At 29.6% G+C, this 22064-nt stretch overlaps 1 protein-coding gene across 1 annotated transcript in view; it reads right to left on the bottom strand.

Annotated features, from left to right (window-relative positions):
- LOC136981741 (ribosomal protein S6 kinase beta-1-like) overlaps positions 1-16174 on the bottom strand; it is a 43659-nt gene extending 27485 nt beyond the window's left edge. The window contains exons 1-2 of the mRNA XM_067278096.1: positions 15986-16174; positions 12575-12612 (exon numbers count right to left, since the gene is read on the bottom strand). Coding sequence (XP_067134197.1) covers positions 12575-12612; positions 15986-16075 — 128 coding nt within the window. The 5' untranslated portion in view covers positions 16076-16174. The remainder of the gene's footprint in view (positions 1-12574; positions 12613-15985) is intronic.
- Between the last annotated feature and the right edge of the window lie 5890 nt (positions 16175-22064).

Raw genomic sequence — 22064 nt, 5'->3', positions numbered from 1 at the left:
GACGCTACGGACTATAAGACGCATCTGAATTTTGGAGGCAATTTTTCGAAGAAAAAAGTGCATCTTATAGTCCGTAAAATATGGTAATAAACAAGAAATTTAATGTAAAAACAAATGTTAAACAAATAAAATAAACTAAATATAAATAATAAGAAAAATACAAATAAATTTATGAAGTTCATAGAGTGCCTTCCACACAAGTGAGACAGAGTTTGTCTCTCTGTAGTTAATGGTCTTCCTCTCCTACAAGTATTATTATTGGGTTGCAGTTTGAAAAAATTGTAAACCTGTAAATTCCCACTGTCATCAGTCTGTTTTTCCTTAATCTCAAGAATGAAGTTAGATAGATGAAAGACAAGACCACATATGGAAATCTTAGGGGTAGGAGGCCCCAATTAACTATACATAAACTTCTGATGAAAATTGGAAGTCATGTTATTTCAATTCAAATATTTTCCCCTGTATGTATGTACAGGGGCATGTACAGGGACAATCTGCTACTAATTTGAGATGGCGAGCACATATTTTCACACAACAATTTAGACAACTAAATGCAATGGCAGACTTTTTCATTACTGATATTGTTCATTAGGTTAAGTAAGAATTGTTGTCCTCTTATTCACTAATTCACTTAGAAGTTCATAAAATCTAATATGTATTACAACACTTGCATTAAAAGCAAGAGTTACATAAACATAAAAAATCATATAATAGATGATTTATTCCTCTACACTGTTTATTTCTCACCAAATTTATTTTCAGAAATCGAATAATAATCATTACAATAATACTTTCACTTTCTTATTTAATATATTACAAAACAACAGATACATATGAATACTTTTTCACCCAAATCAATCAATAAATCCAGACATTTACCAGTATCGCTTGGTAAAAGCCAAAAATGTAAGCATTTTATCAAGAATTTCAACTTTTACTAGTGAAAACTTATAAATGTCCAGATTTACTGGTAATTTGTAAGACTTACCTGACTTTGGACTGTTACAGTAACATATGCACCAACAAAGTGTGTGAAATGCTATTGAATGCCTTTCTATAATCTATGTATGCTATAGGTTTCTATATTGTTTGTGTGCTTGTCATAGAATGTAACTATTCTTTGCATCCATGTAATTTCTATGATAGCTTTTTTGTTGCTGTGATAATATTGTACTATGTTGCGGTATATCTTATTTTAAATGAGTATTTTGTAGGGTACAGGAAGTCATATGTTTGATCAGTATTGTGTAGGGTCTATGGTGTTATTGTCTTTGGATTTCATGTATATGATGTGCAAGAAAATTCCACACCTGCATTGTTGATTGTGCATGCAAAATAGTTTGCTAGTTCCAAATACAGAGATAAAACTTTTTGTATCAAAAACTGAAAATATCTGCACCAGGTGTCTTCCTATTATGTTCTTTGCACTGTTTGTTGGATGTTATGTATGTTTATTTTGACACACAGCATGATTTTTTTTCTCTTTGATTCAGCTTGCTTATGTTTGTGTGTGATTAGATTGAACCAAACTGCAGACCAATAGTCTAAGTTTTTTTTGTTAGCACATCATTGTGCTGTGATTTTGTAGTTGGTCTGGTATGTAGTTGTCTGTTGAAAAATGTCTTATTATTTGTTAATAATTTATTTTGTTGTTTATGTAGTGTGTGGACTTTATATTGTTTTAGTCTGAGACTTAGCTGTTTAAGAATGACAATGTAACTGATTACCAGAACACCAAAAAAACTGTTACAGTTACAGTTTTGGTGTTTTTCACTTAATCAATTTTACCAAAGCCAACCACTGCCATACACCATCAGGCTAAATATAACGGCTATAATATTTGTTAACTACGAAACACAATATAGTGCTTTGACAATCACTTGGCTTTCTTCTCCCTTTTATTCAACTAAATAAAAGGGAGAAGAAAGCCAAGTGATCGTCAAAGCACTATATTGTGTTTTGTAGTTAACAAGAATCAAGCGCGACACGGTTTCAAGTCATTAATCAGGCTATAAAATTAATAAATTACCAAACAATTTGACACTAAAGGGTGATGTTAGGCACCATCTCTTAATAAATTTAATAATTATAATTTTTAATTAAATAATTTAGATTTACTGGAATAGAAGAATCAGCCCGGAGTGGGACTCAAACTCACAATTGCTGTTTACCATACAGATGTATTGCCAATTATGCTACCCAGACCTCCAGTTCAGGTAGTGTAATTGTAAATCTAAATTATTTATAAAAAATTATAAGTATTAAATTTATTAAGAAATGACACCAAATGCCTCCCTCTAATGTCAAATTGTTTCATAATTTATTATTATAATAGCCATTATTTAGCTCGATAGCATATGGCAGTGGTTGGCTTTGATAATATAATGTATTGGGTTTTAGTAGAGTAGTTTTGTTTAATCAATTTTATAGAATTCTGGAAGTATTTTTAGTTAGTTACTGAATAATTTTTAAATGTGGGATAAAGCAATTTAATTGAAAAAAATTTTAAAATGGCATGTAAAAAAAAAAGTTTAAAAATGTATTCATTTATTCCATGACAAAATTATGTGATATTCCATGCAAATACATTATTTGATAATACTAGCATGATCATAGCACTAAACAAGATACAACTTCAATCATCAGATGACTGATATTTGCTGCACTTCCGTGTTTTTCATAAACCCTGTAAGATGTAAAATTTGTGTGTGTTAAAATGTCAAAGTTGTGTGCAGGTAGTTTATTCTTTGTTCTATTGCAGTCAAAAATGTATCTGTGGTCTTCATTTTACTTTACTGGGTTGGGATGTCTTTGTCCCTTTTCATCTTTCACACTTAACTGTGACATTCTGATCATGTATTTCGAAGAGAGGTAAGAGTTGGTGGTCAATCTATGTATGTCATGAATTGCTTTACATCATTGCATTTAATTCATTTCTTTGTTCTTAAGTTCGTGCGTAATCAACATAATTAAGTGTAATAAATGTACCTTACTTGAGTTCCAACATATTTGAGTGCAACAAACAAATTCACCTGACAATCCTATTCAAATTTTCTGAAAACTTTTATTATTTTTATTATTCAAAAATAATAATAATAATTTACTTTGAACACCAACAAAAATTATCTAAGATTTGTATTTTATTCATCTTTTTGTCATCATTAATCACATAAAACAAATCGAGCATTAAAAAATCTTTCTGAATTTTCAAAGAAAAAATGAGCAATTGAAATCACAACTATAGAATTCTGGCAGTCAGTTGGCAATAATCACAAGTCAAGTACCATGTCTGAAAGTGTTTTGGTAATGTGTAGAATTTTTCCCACTTGTTCTGATGATGTGCATTTTAGGTCTTCGTGTTCTCTCTGTGGGATCTAAACCTATGTATTTAGTGAGTGTGTGTGTGTTAGTGTTTTATTTACCCATGTTAGCTGTTTATGATTTCATGAGTGACAACTGTTGAGGTACTGTGAATGAGGTAATAAAAACCTTAAATAATAAAAAAAAAATTAATTTTTCTTTCTAAAATGTAGCATAGTAAACCTCACTGTTTATGTTACTGCTTTATAGGTTATACATATAATTAATAAAATTATGTAACATCATATCCTGTTCCCTCTATTATTCCTTAGTACAATTAAGCAGGTTTATTGAGGAAATGCATTATGTAATTTTGGGAGTGAGTATGTGTGACAGTGTTATGGTAATTTACCAGAATGAAATGGTAGTTGAAAAGTATAAAAATACTGTTACATAATCTATGAAAAATCCATTACTAACTTTTTTTGTTGACCTTTAGTGTTTTTATGCTTAGATTTTAAATGCAAGAAGTTCATTATATTCGTTATACAATTTAAAAAGTATATAAATGTTGTTTTAAAAATCTGTGTATCTTCTATTCTTACTAAATGATTATATATTTAATAAATTCTTCTTTATTTCATATAAAGTTCAAATAAAGAAGAAGCTATAAAATATTAAATCACAATGCCTAAATTTTGTGAAAGCCTAAAATCTTAAGAAAAATGTTTTTGAAAAATCCTATTTATATCCTAATTTATATATAGAATAAACTTTCAATTGCTTAATATATTCACTGCTGTCATTAGAGTAAAAAAACTATTTAAATATGCAACAAAATTTTTCATAAAATAAACAAACATAGTATTACATATAATTTGACTGTTTATATTCATTAATTTAAGGAGAAAAATGCAAAAAATGTCATTATGTATGTCAGAACATATTAGATAAATTTTTCTTTATTTTTTTAGTTATTTTAACTAAAATAGAATAATATTAAAATTAATTGTAAATTGCAATTTTTTTTATTAACTTGACTATTTTCATCTTTTTTAAATAAATGCAGAAATTAGAAATAATGTAATAAGTACACTTGAATATATTTATTAATTTTATTTAATTTCAACAACAAATCATCATCATGATTTTTCTTTAAAATGTTTAAAAATTATTGTGGACTTTAATCAAATTTCATTATACTTTTTCTTTAATATATCCAGGACATACTTTGCATAGTAATAAATAGAATCATTTTTCTGGTTCAATCTTCATTAAAAAAAAAAAAAAGCTAGTTTCAGTTGCCAAAATCTATTCTTAGCATTTTACATCACTTAGACACTCAAGTTAAGAAAAGAGAGAGAGAGAAAAAGGAAAATTGATTGATGTATCAGGTCACAGTCCTTTAAAAGTCTAGTTAGTCCATTTTTTTTTGCCAATTTAAATGTTCAAATTTTTATTACTTTATGCGACAAAGAAATGTATCTTACTCAAATTACACAAAAGAAATAAATACACGTCGTTATTATTTTTAGTCTTATTGTAATTATTTCTTATAATTGTTTTTTGAATAATGACTGAGAATTTAGTGACAAAGAAGACAATTATCGAAATAGCAAAAAGTTATAGATGATACTGTTCAGCTGTCAATTGCCATAATTATAAAGAAAAAAATTCAAATAACAGTTTTTTCAGTTTTCTTCATGATGCAGGAGGTAATTTTATTTATTTTTTATCATTGATACATTCAGTTAATAATAAATTAGTAACTTAGAACTTAATTAAACTATGTCAAGATGAGTTTAAGAGACACGGCTATAAAAATAATATTTTAAAATAAAACAGATTTTCTTGGTTTACAGATAGGAAACTTGGTACACAGTAACAGGCTGCCCATGTCTGGTCTGATTTTAAATTTGAATTGCAAAAAATAAAAAAAAGTTTTATTACAGTTTTTAAATTGATATCTGCACAAATTTTTTTTTATAAGATATAAAAAATGGGCCATAAACATCAAAAGTAAAGATCTACTGAAACGTTACAGCATTTATCTGTCAAAATATCTGGAAAATTTTAGACAACATGCCCATAAAGAAAAAATGGGTTCCATAATAAAGTTAAGAAATAAACTGAAACTTTCTAACACTCATATGCACACAATAACACTTTACTTGCTTATTCCAGCAATGTTTATTCTGAATTACAAATGTTCTTGGCCTCTAAATGTGGCCGAAAAACATTTGTAATTCAGAATAAACGTTGCTGGAATAAGCAAGATGTTAATGTGTGCATATAAGGGTTCCATAATATATGAAAATATGAAACATGTGATGCCAATATCCTGTATGCCTAAAGATTTTCTTTTAAAATATTTCATTAGACTCAGAATTTACTATTGCTTAAAATTTTATAATAAAACAAAATCAAAGAACAAAAATAAACATCAAAAATTTTTAAAATGTAAATAATATAAATAAATTTCAATAAATTGCTTATAAGGAAACTGTTTCCTGATCAGCGAATTTTTCGCAGAAAAATAACTTAACTTTGGAGACATCATTAACAAAAATATAATTTTTATGGCCATTAAATAATAAATGATTTTTAGTAGGTCCGCTGCTCGTTTAAACTCAACGGTTTGTACAATATCTGCTGTTGGTCAAGATTCAACCAATCCTGTCGCGATAAGAGTTGGCAATGACGTTTTACAGTGTTATACGAACCCGATCATAATTTTTTAGCTGTGTTATATGAACCCGTGTTATGGGGGGTCTACTGTACTACTTCAATGTGATCCCTTTCGTATGGTAAAGTAATGCTAATCTACATTCTATGTAGTTGGCTGCCTACACGACATTCAATTCATCATTAAATTTAAATATCGTAATCGTGTTCCATCTAGAATGAACCAAAATTAAAATTTAAAATTTTATAATGACATTCTGGCATATGTTTACATGATAAAGACATTTTTGAAAAGGCAAAGTATTTGTGAAAACATTTCCTTTTGTTATTAAACACAGATAATGTTGAAAAGACATAGTTCTCAGTGCTAATTTATCTCATGAACATTTCAGCATGGTGAAAAAAGACAGCTGTCTTCTTGAGTCTTTTTGAAAAATGAATATGAATGAGAAACCAAATCTCTTTCTACATCTAAAATTGCCACAGCACAAGACAAGAAGCCCTTTGATGATGCACAAATGAGTTAGTTCTGGGTACTTATCATAACCAAGGGATGACTTTATTGAAAACACATTTCCATAATAATGATTTACTTTGTATGGATACACCATTATCTGCCATTGTATATTATTTTTCATCAACATTGAAAAACTCCCATTCATCAGCAATAGAATAAGACACTGCTAGAACAGATGCATGAAATATGCAAGATGGTTTATTGGCTGTATAATCCAGATTTTTGTTGACTTTCTGGGAGTAAGCATCTATGTTTTAGAATGTATCATCTTTTCCAAGTGTCTAGGTCTGTAAATATGATGTTTCTTTCTATAAAACTGTCATATGGAAGATAATGCAATTTTTAGTTTGTATTCTTTACTATTTTCCTTGTCTTATTGTCAACTTCCATTTCTGCATACTCAAAGTTGAAACTGATAATCAGAGCAACATTGTAAGATTTTCAGTTTGAAAATCTTCCCGCAAACAGCTTCACTAATGTTTCACCTTAATCATACAAAATGTGAATCAATGATTGTTTTCATTGAAAGAGAGATTGATACTTATTAAACAGTTCGGTCACAGTTTAAAAAAAATGTATTTGGGCCTATACTTGATAAGACATATTTCAGACATCTGCTGATACAAAAGTATCTGGCTTTATCTTCTATCATTGCATCTCCTCCTTTGGTAAGTCTAAGAGAAAATATCAGAGCTGGCAACTGTGTTAGCACTCTATTGCAGGGCTTAATGTCAGCCACCTCCACTCCACATACTTAAAAAATTTTAAATGAGTTACTCCAAGTTCTTCTCATTTGTGAAGTTTTCAAACCTAACAGCTAGAAATTTAAAGAAATCATGGAAATCAATTATACAATCTCTTTCCTTCCTATATCTGTTTGTGCTTTTCTCAAAATACCCTGTATACAATATGTAAGGGATATGTTCCTAAGTTTGCAAGTCCAGGCAGTTGAAGTTTATTTTTTGATTCAATAGTGATTCTGCAGACAAAATTGATATTTGGACCAGCACTTTCTAGCACAACCAAATTTTCAATGAAAGTTTGCCATCATAAATGGATAGGAAAACATTGGAAGAAATATCCTATGCTGCAGCATGTCTCATTATATATTTACTGAGATAATGGATTTTTACTTCTGCACATTGACATGATCAGTATCATATCATAAGTTAACTGTAACGATGGTTGAACTTCACGCCGATCATTGGATAAGCAAGAAAGCAGAAAATTATCATACGGGTGTTAAACTATGTACAATTATCACTATAATTACTAGTGCTTTTGACAAAATTATTTCCATCTTCGTCAGGCAGATTTTAATAGTTAAAAACAGTTTTTAACTGCCTGACATAGTTTAATACCCGTATGATAATTTTCTGGTTTCTTGCTTATCATATCATAACACCTAAATGTTTTTTTGTCTATCTATTTGATATTCCATAATATGTGAGTATGAAAGAAATATCAGATTCTTTTACATCATTCACTAACATTTCATGAAAGTAAGGTCCAGTAATTTCTGATATCAATAGGTTAGAGTAATATTTGATAAGTTTCTTTTATTTTGTTTTCTATCCAATACAATAAGTTTTAAAAACAAAATGTCTAATAACATACATATACAGTCTGACTTACAGAAAATTAAATTAAAGGAAAAGAATAAATGTAAAGCATTTGAAAAAAAATCGAGATAACAAATCTATCCCCAAGGTGCAAAGTTTTTTCCAAAGACACTTTCAATGATTTCAGATAAGAAAACACTAAGTTTTTCATAATTCTAGAATCAAAATAAGCACATAACCTCTCTGTTGCATAATGGACACCCATTAAAAAAAACCTGTAAACCTTCTCTTGTCAGACAACCTGCACATTTTCTGCACAAAAATACTGTAAATTAATTATAAAATCAAATTTGATCTAAAGGCAATAAATAACCATTGAATTTTTCTGATATTCCAATTCTATTATGTATGTATATCTAACATTTAAAATAGTCCAAAAAATAAATTTAATACTAGATAACAAATATAATAAAATTGACTTATGATCACATTCACCAAACAAGGGTTGGGAATGGAGTTGAAAGTTAACCAATAAGCATTTATATACTTAAAATAATAAAATTAACATTGATTGGTCACTTTCCTCACCAACTAGACAACTTTATATGTATGATAATTGTCATAATACAATACTGATGATTAAGTTAGTTAATATATAATCTGAAATAATCCACATTTTAGAAGTTTAAAATAATCAAAGTTCAAACCATTCTTCAAATTGAAGGTTTAAATAAAATTGTACTAACCTTAAACTTCAGGAAACAGGAAACATAGCTGTGACCATTTTCAGACTTATAAAAGCCAGTTGTCTCAGTAGCCTTCTGATGAGAAGAGCAAAAAAATGGAATATTCAAAATTTGGACTATTGTATTCCAATTCTCAAGTTTTAAAAATTCCATTGCAGGAACAGATTTTAATTTTTTAATGGATTCTTTTTAGCAAATTTTTTAAACTGTTTTTAAAAATTAAAATACAGAGATATAATAAAATTATAATAAAGTAAAATAAAAGCAGGACACCTAGACAGCTCCCAACCTTCAATAGTTTATTACAGCTCAAATAATGCTTTCCATGCAGTAGAAATGCCTTTCCAGTCTTTAAAGCCAATGCAGTTTGCTTTTTCTCTATTAAGTAGAGTGAATTGTTCTAAAGGTTTTTAAGTCCTCTTTTTGCTGCTCATGGCAAATTAATTCCATTTCATTAAAGAGCACTTTAATATTGGGTTTACCATGTTTCCTGCTAAAGTTTAAGGTTAGTGCAATTTTATAAAGTTCAAACTTTGGATTTAAATACTTCTAGTAATATCTAAGATTAAGTATTTGTTAATAATTTTTAATGACTATCTAAATATCAATTATTCAATAAACTTACTGCTCTACTAAATGAAAAGATAAGATAAATTTGCTGTCTACTACATAAATGTGTTTTATATGCCACACATTCATCTCCACGATTTTCTTCAGAAACTCCAAAGACATAACTGTACATCACTTTTAACTGTCTTCTATTTTATATATGTCAATCCATCATTTACTTATTAATATTAGACATTCCCACTTACAGTTGTGTCTTGAAACTTCATAAATTTTTGTTAAATTAATTCTTTCTATATTATGACTCTCAGGAAAACATGAAAGCAGATTGTCAATTTTAGCATATTTTAATATTCTATAGTAAATAAAAACTAGAAAATCAATTCTCATGTTGTAGGATGTTATTGATTCTATGCACAGCTTCCTTAAAATCAATAACAATGACAATTATTTTATTTAATCTACATGCCTGTCTACTTACCCTTAAAATGAATGCAGTATGGCAATCTCACCTGCAAAGAACCACGTAGACTACATCTTCAACTCAAATTTGTCTAAAACCCAGGAGCCTTCAAATATTAAATATCTTACAGATATTATTCATATTAAAATGTTTTTCTAATTTTTTTCTTGAGTTTATAATTATTATTATATATTTATAGTCTTTCTAACAAACAAAAAATTTTCAAAATTGTTTTTGATCAGTGGTTAATCTTGTTGACAATTAAAACATGACTAGATAATTACAATGCAGTAGTATATAAACTTTTGCTTTTTTATCACTATAAAATGAATTTTGACTAAAATAATTTATACATTAAAAAGATACCCCTAGCTAAACCATGTAATGTTTTGTTTACTTACAGCAGTATTATTTTCCACCATTTTGCTACAAAATTGAAGCTAAAGATGACTTCTTTACTATTTCTATTTACAATATAAGATTGTTAATTCAGCACCTATGGAACCAAAAGGTGCCAAATTACTAGACATTTTTATGTTTTCACAAAATTTCATAAATTTTATACATTTTGAACATTGCAGACATTGTTATACATTTTGTACCAGTACATGCTGCTATATACTTCCAATTTATACACAACTAGTAACCCAAGATGCCCGTTAGTGGGCATTCTAGCAGCAGTGGTGTCATTCTGTATAAATAATAAAATTCATATAAATAATAAATTCCTATTACAAATAAAAATAATAATATATACTGTTAATAAATAAATTATACTATTAATTTAAATAATAGCTGAAAATCATCGCTATGGACATCCCCTAGTGCACGTTCTAGGCATTCCATGACAGATTACAAATATACAAACAGTGGGATCAATCGCTTATATAGTAGATACAGCACTCTTTTTAACCTTTTTCTCATCACAGACTGATAAAATTAAGGATAATTTTACACAGACCAAATAATTATATATCAATACAATTATAAATTATGTTTATTTATTAAGCTTATATATGTTTAACTAGAGTTACTATATGAAATAAAATATGTATAGTAACTCTATATTACTGTTTAAGCATCCCCAGTAAGCAATTGAACTAGCTTCAGTATGGTCAAATATTTTTCTTGGACCGACAGTTGAAAAACGCTGCACTACAGTATCCAGAACAAATAAAATCAAATTCATTAAATAATTTAATTATAAGTCATAAAAGATTCATATAATTTTTTACGAAGTATGTAGTTTGGTTTGCACATAAAGTTTTTATTTTAACTAACATAAAACAGTATCAAAAAATAAAGATTTCATTTTCAAATTTGATATTTTTATCATCATTCATATGGAACAAAACTGCAAATTTCTTATAATTAAAAAAAATTTACATACAAACTGTTCAAATTTTCCTATATAATTTTTATTTAATTTAAAATTTGGAGACTTGTTTTACTTTATATATAATAAATGAATATGACTGGAGTAGAAAATGTCAAATTTGAAATGTATCTACAGTATCTTAAGCTATAACCTACCACACAATATTTAAATATAAGTTGAGGAAAAGTTCCTGATAAATCATAAAGTAACATAATTTGAAATTAAAAATATCTTCATAATCAAACCGAAAACATTCACTGACAGCAGGAAAAAAAATCATACCCTTTTTACTGGTGAAAAATCTTATACTGATTTTATTTGAATAATAGTTATGGCTACTATTTCTCTGCAATTACTATTTGAGGGCAGTTATACTTCATTTGAATATATGATGTACACATTTGGTGCTTGTTATTAATAAAGTATTTAAATATTTATTTATGAAAGTTTAATTTTTAAAGTAAATTATACTTGAAATGTAACTGGCATCTTTCTTATAGTAAGTGTTACTTTTTTATATACCAGTATTAAGAAAATATTCATAATTAAAAAAATACACCTAATTATATATTGTACATTTTATAGATACTTTAATTCAAAGACTACATGACCTTAATGTGCAAACACAGCTGTACTTCACAGTACATTTTACATATTTCATTTTCTATTTAAAGTTTGTTTGTTAAATAAATATGATACCTAGCTACTATAGTTCCTGGAATTTATTAATTTTACATTGTTTCCTTACATTTTCAGAAATCCTTATATAGTAACTATGCCTACTATTTGAAAGCAGTTATTATTTCAAACTTTAAGAACAAGGTATGGTTACTATTAAAATACAAATGATATTTAAAACAAATGTTTTCAATCCACTTACATTTCTTCACACCTAAGATAAGGATTTTATTTCTTCTTCGATAATCAAAAATAGCATTTGATTTAACAGCAATAAGTTATAACAGTAACTCAAATAGTCAAAAAGGTAACTCAAATGTCAATAGTAATGGCTATTGAATATTTCTATCTGTTATAAGAGCGTAATTCCAAAAGCTGAATATTTTATATACTGATAAAAAAGCTAAAATTTTATAAAATAAATACCAATAATTGAGCATTTATTATTATTATTAGCATCTAATAAAATTTGTTCTTAAAATCATAGTTATAGGTATCATGTACAAAAAAGAAAATTATGAAATCATTCTACTCATTACTAAAAAATTACAAGAACCAAAAATATTGTTTCAATACTTTGAGATATATATCAAAAACCATTGAATTTGAATATTCACTATTCATAGAAACACCTGATCACCATTTATTTCTAAATAATAAATGTGAAGAATTACTTACTTCAAAATCAAATTTACATCTGGTTCACCATTCATTTTCTAAAAAAAATTTAGATATATATTATTTTAGATATATCTATTTTTTACAATCTAAATAAATTAAAAAAGAAAAAATGTTATTGCATTTCTTTAAAATTTAAAGAAATGTTATATCCAAATAAAAACTTAATTCTTTATTTGTTCTTATTCATAAATGTAAATATTAACAAATATATTTTTAAATCTGATAACCAAGTTTGTCTAATCTAACAAATACTACACGATAACATGTTTTTCAAGTATCTATTTGAATCTAAATAAATAAATACTTTTAATGATAATTATATACTGTATATATAAATATATATAATTTTATTATGATGCACAATTTTTCAAATAATTTTTATTTTTAAAAAATGAACTTTAATATTAAAAAAGTAGTTTAACCCAAGAAAAATATATGATATAACTACTTTCACTAAAATTTAAAAATAAAAACAGTGAAAATTCTAATTCATTTCAACATTCAAAGAACACTGGGATGGAATCAACATGTACCTGAACCTGTTACCGGCGTTGGTGAAATGATGGATAATATCGTTGTTGGTGAACTAACGATATTATCCGTCATTTCACCAACACCGGTAACAGGTTCAGGTACATGTTAATTTAATTCATGTTTTGCTTTAATTGATCACAGTTAAATGCAACAAACTATAATAGAAATTGTAATGCAAATTCCATTATTTAAACAATATACTTAGTTAATGAACATATTTATAATGATTTATAAATAAACTTTAAATTTTAAAATTATACAATCAAGGAATTCAAATAAAAAAACACTTTTTACAAATTAATTCATAAAAAACATCAAATTTCAAGAAAAGATCATTAGTAGACTTTCACATCTTGAATCATAAAATCCAGAAGAGTTAAATGTAATAACTAAAGTTTCTCCAGAGTTTATTTAGACTGGGGTAATTTGTGAACACTGAATGCAGGATTTCCAGCCCCCAAAATTATAGATCTGTACAAGCAGACAAGTCAAAGGAACCATAGCTGTCTATGTGACCCTTCACAAGATATTTGCTTCCAAGGGTCAATTTTTATTTGTATCAGTGCTACTGCCTATTCTTCATGCTCCACATGTAGCCGTGTACTTTGGTGCTCACTATCATTTGTATCTCAGCAGCTGCTTAGGGAAAAGCCTCACACTCCCTAAAACTATATAACATCAAGTATTTCTGTCTAGTGGGCTACTCAAAGCCAGCAGTGTCACATGGGCTAAATAGTTAAATACAATAGTCTTAGCAAAGCAGACATAACTCCTGATTGCATACAACTGATTTTGGGAGATGTATCTTGCAGACATAGCAGTTTGATTCCTTTGACTTTTTTGCTCCTAAGGTCCCAACCATCTCATTCAGAAGAATAACTAGACTGGCTCCAAATTTTGCATCTTTGTAACAAAGTTTAAACTGTATCATAATGCATATGTGACTAGGTACTGTTTTTACTCTAAACTAGATTAGTAAAGACTGTCTATGCAATCTGCCCATAGTGTCATTTCTAGTTATAAAAAACAATTTTTTGAATTGCTGTTATTTTTAATCTGCACATTATAATCATAGAAACCATTACATGCATACTGTATTACTTAAATAGAGTTTGAAAATTTAAATTACATTAGTTCTCCTTTAAAACGACAATTTGATCAGAGTTTTTCATACCTTGGTCATTCATTTATGTACTATACTGTACATTCATTTACTTTCTAAGTTTTTAACTATTTTTTTAAAATATATCTTTTAAATAGCTAATAATAAACTAACCTGGATGAGAGACAGTGAGATACTATAAACATACCTTATTAATGTCCAGCAGTGGGTTTAATACATTAAAAACATTTTAGGTATAAATTTAAAATTTTTTACATATAAAGTTAATTTTCTCTGCTCACATTTAGTCAAAAATTGTTTTTACGGTATTAAAGGAATTTCTACCTACAATAAAATTTGTTATCCAATATTTTTCAATTTAACCACACATTCTTACTGCAAACTCTATTTCCTGTATAACATTGTCATGTAAAATTATAAAATGATTTCTTCTGAAGCACAAAACAAATAATTCTACTTAACTAATGGAAAAGAGACAATTTGCATATCAATTAACACTGGAAGTAAACATTTTAAACTAATCAAATCATTAACACCCCTAATGGATTTATAATTTTACAATTGAATTTCTAATTATAATTACAAATTATGTAAATGAAATAATTTTAAAACATTAAAATGTAGACAGGTTAAATAATAGGCTCATTACACAGAGTATTATAGACAGGAGACATCCCATTCATTGCACAGGAAAAATAGCAGACTATTAGATGAGAGAACCTTATTTACATTAAGTTGTAGTTTATCTTCCTATTTCAATATGGTGTTATGATATGATGTAGTTGCGATTCATTTTTTTGGTGTCATACTAATCTTTGTTCATTCTTCTGTTTTGTTCTCATGTTTAATAATCAAAATTATAACAACAATGATAAAAAACAAACACTTTCCCATATTTATGAATGAAAACAGAATACAGAAAAACTTAACCAATTTAACAGGCACATATGCTAGTATATAGCATACACAAATTTCTGAAAAGATAGAATACTTCAAAAATAATGAAGAATTTTTTATACTTTGAATATTTGAATCCAGAAAAGAAACATTTCTCCCAATAAACTACATGAAGTTGGAAAACTATCAAAAAGCACACACATCCATTTCAGATATAACATAGTACTAGACATTGGTAAAATTTTTCACACTATCAAATGATTCGTCTGGAATTCATTTTCATTTTCAGATATATGACACACGTACAATTTCAATTTAAGTTTCTTCACTGTTATAAAATATCAACTCCAAATGGAAAATGTTCTTCTTATAACAAAATTAAACTTTAATATTCTAATACAGATATTATTATTATTCATTACTGTAAAATGCAAACAAAAAAAGGAACTAATTTTATAATATTCTAATAACAAGCTTGAATAACTTGGCTCTATATAGTTGACCTATTTAATTATAATATATTTTAACTTCCATTATTGATATGTGGTTTTAACAGATTAATATACATCTAGATTCCTTTATAATCCTACATAAAGCTCATACATATGTATTTGCTGGTTACATAAATGAAATTCTCTCCTATTCCAATTGTATCAATTTCACTGTAAAAGTAAGTTAGCCGTGTAATGCAAACGGCCAATCTGCGATAGCTTTCGGCTATTTTCGAGTTGAATAAATGTAATAAACAACTACTTGAGGATTATTTATGGGATAAAATACATCGAAATCAATTGTAAAAGTAATTAGATTTAGCGTTAGGCCTAATACGGTATACAGTTTGACCCACTACTTACTTGATCATCAACATCTATAGCATCGTCGTCCGAGCCTTCATCTCGGACGTTGTCGGCTTCATGCAATTCTAAATCGAAAACTCCAGCCATAACTTTATCTGTTTGCCAAACATTGAAAAGATGTTAACCCAACGCATATGTTCCGTTCATCCAAACTCTTCCGTCGATTGACTATCTCCCCCTGGTGATTGACGTATGATTCTACGTGACGTCATATCGTATATTTTTTTAAAAAATAGTTTAAAATTAATATATAAATTAATTTCCCGTGGATAAGTAATTTATATTAAATTTTACTTTTTTGCTCAAATTTAAATATATGATTTAAGATGCTAATAAGTCCAAAGGAGGGAGTCAGTAAGAGGGCCTCTTTTAGTAGGCCCATTATGGGTTCGGCCAGGCCCACAATGGGGCGACCGGGTGGTGAGGGACGGGGCCTGACATATCCGAACGGACCACCCCCCGAAAAATTCCTGGGGATTATTCGACCCGTTCGGATTCGATCCCAGGTCCCCCAGAGCGGTAGGCTGCCACCTTTACCGCTCGGCCATCCGGCCATATACTTTCACTCTGTTAGGCCATATGATAGCCGGGAAAGTAAAAATCATAAAAATTGAAATGATTAGGTATTAATGAAATATTGTATATCTTTTTCAATGTATGTGGTATTGTGAATCGTTAGCAAATTTCATACTATTTCTCAATTAAAAGAATCGGAGTTAAGCTTTCTCTAATGAGAATTTTTCAATGATTTTTCAAGTTTAATTAACACTTTTTTTTTTAAACTCTTTCCGCCCAGTGGGCACTAAGAGGGCCTCTTATAGCAAGCCCATTATGGGTTCGGCCAGGCCCACAATGGGGCGGCCGGGTGGTGAGGGACGGGGACCAGACATATCCGGACGGACCACCCCCCGAAAAATTCCTGGGGATTTTTCGACCCGTCCCGATCCGATCCCGGGTCCCCCAGGGCGGCAGGCTGCTAACCTTGACCGCTCGGCCATCCGGCCGACAGTTTAATTAACACTGTATTTGTATGACACTACTTTTAATCACCACTCATTGACAAAAAGTTACGCACCCAGATAGAATTGTCTGATTACTACCAAACTCACTGTAGAGCAGGGGCGAATCCTAACCAAAATTTTTGGGCATGCTGAAAGTTGTAATAAGAATAATAGGCCTATCTCTAGCATCAAACAATAGGCAGAAAAGTTATTTGGTGCCAGTAAAAAAGTATAGACTATTATAAAGCCCATTATATCTACACATGAAATATATGAAATATAATGAAAATGTATTAAAAATTTGTCGCCATCGAGCTTTAAAAATGCTCGATGGCAACAAATTTGATTTTTATAACTAGATGGAACGCCAGTTCCGCATGTATGATTTGTGAGGAATCTGGAGTTGAAGTTACGACATCTTAGGCAAATTTGTTTCAGGTTCAATAGTGAATCTATTATAAAATTAATGAAAATTAAGCTTTATGTCACTAATCCCGAAAAAGTCACGGAGCCAATTTTTAATAAGTGAATTTGTCAACGAAATCGATAGAGTTTATTAAGCTTTTTTTCTTATTACAATAAAGATATTTTAGCGATAGAATCATAAGCCAATGACTTGAAATACTTACTATTGACCTTAGAATATACTCTAATACCCATTTCATATAGCCTCAAAATGTCCATGTAATTAGTCAAATATCAAAATTTATTCGGGCTTGAGCTCCCGAAATTCCAGCTGTATGGGTTCGTTGAGCATCTTAGAATCTCTTCATACTCTACATTTTGGTAGCTGGAGCCTCGAATTCTTCATTAGATACAGCTTAACATTAATAGTTCTCCTAGACATCTTTTGCAAGGACAGCAAGGCCCTTTAGACCTTATTTCATTTGCTGGTTGCAAATGGCCACCATAAGTGTCAGGGTACCAAAAGTGTAGAGTCGCAAAAGACGATAGCAAGTATTGTATATCAAAATTCTTTTAATCGTATTCTAAATTTTTTTACAGTATACGACGAGCATTGTAGTTTTCGCTTCGACAATGCTGCATAAGTTAAAGGTTCAATGACAGCATTTATAATTTCTCGATTCTGTGTCAAGCACATTTGTGTCGTGGTCTTTCGGATCATTTTTGCATTGTAAATCGTGTTCTTGCCATCGACGTATCCATGGAGCTTTAATAATGGAGCACAGCTCCCGAAATCAAGTGAAACCAGTACGTGCGCGCAGGACGGAAGTCGCCAGTTTGAGCGTGGAAGAAACAATTCGCTTGTGCCAACGAAAGATCTGACACCTAGCGGTATTAGCGCGAACTACATAATGGCGGCTGCTATGGGTTTTTTTTTTTTTTTTAACTCTTTCCGCCCTGTGGGCACTAAGAGGGCCTCTTTTTAGTAGGCCCATTATGGGTTCGGCCAGGCCCACAATGGGGCGACCGGGTGGTGAGGGACGGAGCCCGACATATCCGAACGGACCACCCCCCGAAAAATTCCTGGGGATTATTCGACCCGATCGGATTCGATCCCGGGGGCTGCTATGGGTTTAAAGTACTGTAGTTTGTTAGAATAGAAAGTGTTCACCCTATCTAGTATAGGCCATCGTCAGGTTTAATATTATAAATGTTTCAAAATAGAACGTACCGTTTTCAAATATTTTGCATATTTAAAATTCAAAAAAATAATTTAACTTTAAAATAAATTGAAAGAAGTGTGTATATTAAATAAATAAACAAACAAATAAAACATAGAAAACAAAGCTAAATAGAAAGAAATTATTTAAGGGTCTTTAAGTGCCATTCTTTTTTCTATTATATATTTCCACACTGTTGGAAGCGCATTAGCATCCATAGCATTTAGGCGATGGTTTTTCATTTTACTTTTATAAATTTCCACCTTTTCCATCTCCAACGCAATGGATGGAGAGTGCACCGTTTAAATGACTTTAGCCTCTTCCCATTTTACAATCGCTCCTTCAATCTGTGCCATAATTGATAATATTGTGTTGTTGTGTCGTTTGTCAACGTTGTATCAAATGCTCTTTTTCTTATAAAAACCAAGAATGATCTTTAAAAGAGCACCTAATATCTGTAGCTGGCTACGGAACGATAAAGACAGCGTAAAAAAAGGAAGGTAAAGCTGGGGTATATAAAATTCCATTTGAAAATCAACAGTTAGGAATCGAAAAAGATTATGTGGGTGTGACTAGAAGAATCCTGGCGGTACATCTGCGAGAACATACATACAATTCTGAATGATAGCAATAAACGGCTGTGTTTAAAAGGTGTACAAGAGTCTGTAGTGTAAATTAACGCAGTCTTCGAAGAGTATAAAGTATGAGTGAAAACATTTGTATAAAAGAATTTTAAGCTCAGCAAAATTAGCTGTGGTGAAACTGAAGTGAATTGTTTGCCGAGAAAGAGCTGGATAGATGTGAAGTTATCAGTTTTGGTATTTCCTCTCCTTCTGTAAGACATCTTTTTCGATCAGCACATATTCTAAAATATCACAAAGTGCAATCATCGTGACTTAAACAACTACGAAATCAACTAGGATTAATGTCGGATACAAATAATAATAAAACGTTTTGTCTACAGAGAGAAAAGTTATTAAAAAGACAACATACAAGTAACTCTCGTACGTTGTCAAGCATGCTATACCCTTTGTGGCAGCCATTTTGGTCGACTCATACGCCACTTATATTTACTGGCAAAAGCGAATAAGCTTGCTATTCAACGAAGCATTTCTGCTTTTATGTATTTATTAAGGTTTTTGATGAACTTGTAAGCTTTGCATAAGTATTACTCACCTCTACGTGCATTAGAAAAGTTTTAAAATTAACAACAGGAAATAAATTTTATACTTAAGCTAATAAGCAAAACGTGTTCTAAACTTTTTATTTAACAACACGACAAACTATTTATAACCCATCTGTTTACTGTATTTGTAAATTTACAACTTTGTTTTTATTTGTTAAATAGTAAATATAGAAGAATGGTGAAAGGTTGTGCTGCCTACATAAATCACGCTTATCAAAAATCAACTTTTTACGTAAATTACCGACTTCAGTAAGATTTCAGGCAAAAACATTTATATAAGTTATCATAAGAGATTTTTTTTTTATTAAATCTCGTCGTATAGCTTAAATTTTTCGTTATTGACAATTTTTACAATGCCATAAAAATGAGCTTATCTCTTTTTTTTTTTTTTTTTTTTTTTTTTTTTAACTCTTTCCGCCCTGTGGGCACTAAGAGGGCCTCTTTTAGTAGGCCCATTATGGGTTTGGCCAGGCCCACAATAAGGCTACCGGGTGGTGAGGGACGGGGCCCGACATATCCGAACGGACCAACCCCGAAAAATTCCTGGGGATTATTCGACCCGTTCGGATTCGATTCCGGGTCTCCTAGAGCGGTAGGCTGCCACCTTTACCGCTCGGCTTATCTCAGCAAAAAAAAATTAGATATTGTAAAAATAAAAAAGTGCATTTTAAAAATACAGTACGTCCCAAAAATATAGATAATCAACATTTTACTACTTTTCAGAATTGTTAAAAATTCAAGAAAAATGTAAATGATTTCATTTGTATATGCAAATTACTTTACACTCATTTTTGATAATTTTAAAATTAAAGATCATTATTTTAATATTGTAACAACAATAATATATTTTTGGCTGTCCCAAAAATATAGATAATAAAACAGAATTGTAAAACTTCAAGCAAAAGAAACTTAAAATTACAATAATAATAATAAATAACGTTAAGTAACACTTTAAACTTTGTTGTCAAGTAATAATTTGAATATTGAATCAAAACTTTCAAAATGCTACATGGAAGAGAGTTTATCTCTTCCATGTAGCATTTTGAAAGTTTTGATTCGTATGGAATAAATTGAATAAACATGGAAATTAAAAGCAGAAGGCTGTCGTGTCAAGGAAATTGATGTTTTAATGAACAGTTCTACTCTTGGAATTTACAAAATTTTGGGAAAATCATCACCATAACCTTCTAAACATCGACAAGGAAGACCCAAAATCATATTTCAAAGAAATAATAATTAAATTGGGCATCTTGAATCACAACAGAATAAATCAGTTTATCAAATTTTGTGTGAAAGTGAATTAAAAATATCAAAAAGCACTGTTCATCGAAGAATTTCAGCAGCTTCACATATGAAATTTGCTGCCTTGATGAAAAATCACTAACAAAATGATACAAATTGGTAAGAATGCAGTGGGATAAAGATCACATGTTGAGGAATGACCAATGGCTTTCAGTCCTTTACAGTGATGAAAAGACATTTCATTTGTATGACTTAATTACTAGCATATTAGGGAAGAAGAGTGCAGATTTTTCGTCAAGCAACAGGATGGTGGTTCTGTTATGGCGTGGGTTTGGATTTAATGGTTTATCAAATTTAGTGATTATAACTGGTAGACAGACATCTAAAAATTATCAAGAAATCCTAAAAAATAATTTAATATCTATTGGAGAAGAAATTGGAGGACCTGATTGGATTTTCCAACAGGACAATGCCAGTATTCATTGTTAATATTCAACAAGAGGCCCGGACATAAATCCGATTGAGAACTTGTGAAGGCATTCATTCTCAAAAAAATTATGCTAATAACAGGCATTTTATGACAGTTTCAATACTTAAACAAGAAATTATTGAGTGCTGGTTTTGAATGGATGCAGAATTCTTACACAATTTAATTAAATCAATGCCTAATCGCATTTTTGAAGTTATTAAATATGATGGAAGTTCTATTTCATATTAAAACAATTTTCACCAATTTATGTTATAAACTATTGCTCAAAGTTTAAAATTTATCTATATTTTTGGGACATCACAAAATATGTATCGGTACTCACGGGTTAACGGGACGCCAGTCGGAAATCGCGATTTTTCCGAATAATGTTTTTATTTTTCAAATTTAAGACAATTGTTAAATCAAACAATAAATTAATGATTTACAAAAGGCATAGTTTTAATATTTAACAAATTTCCAAAACTACTTACACCTTACGGTTAACGTTACCGTAGGTATCCAAGATGGCGGCTCGTCTCTGATTCCAGCATAT

The sequence above is a fragment of the Centruroides vittatus genome, unplaced genomic scaffold, assembly GCF_030686945.1.
Source record: "Centruroides vittatus isolate TY-2023 unplaced genomic scaffold, ASM3068694v2 contig_1168, whole genome shotgun sequence".
NCBI classification, from domain to species: Eukaryota; Metazoa; Arthropoda; class Arachnida; order Scorpiones; family Buthidae; genus Centruroides; species Centruroides vittatus.
Note: the sequence above shows the minus strand (reverse complement) of the source record. Positions and strands in the feature narration are given on the sequence as shown.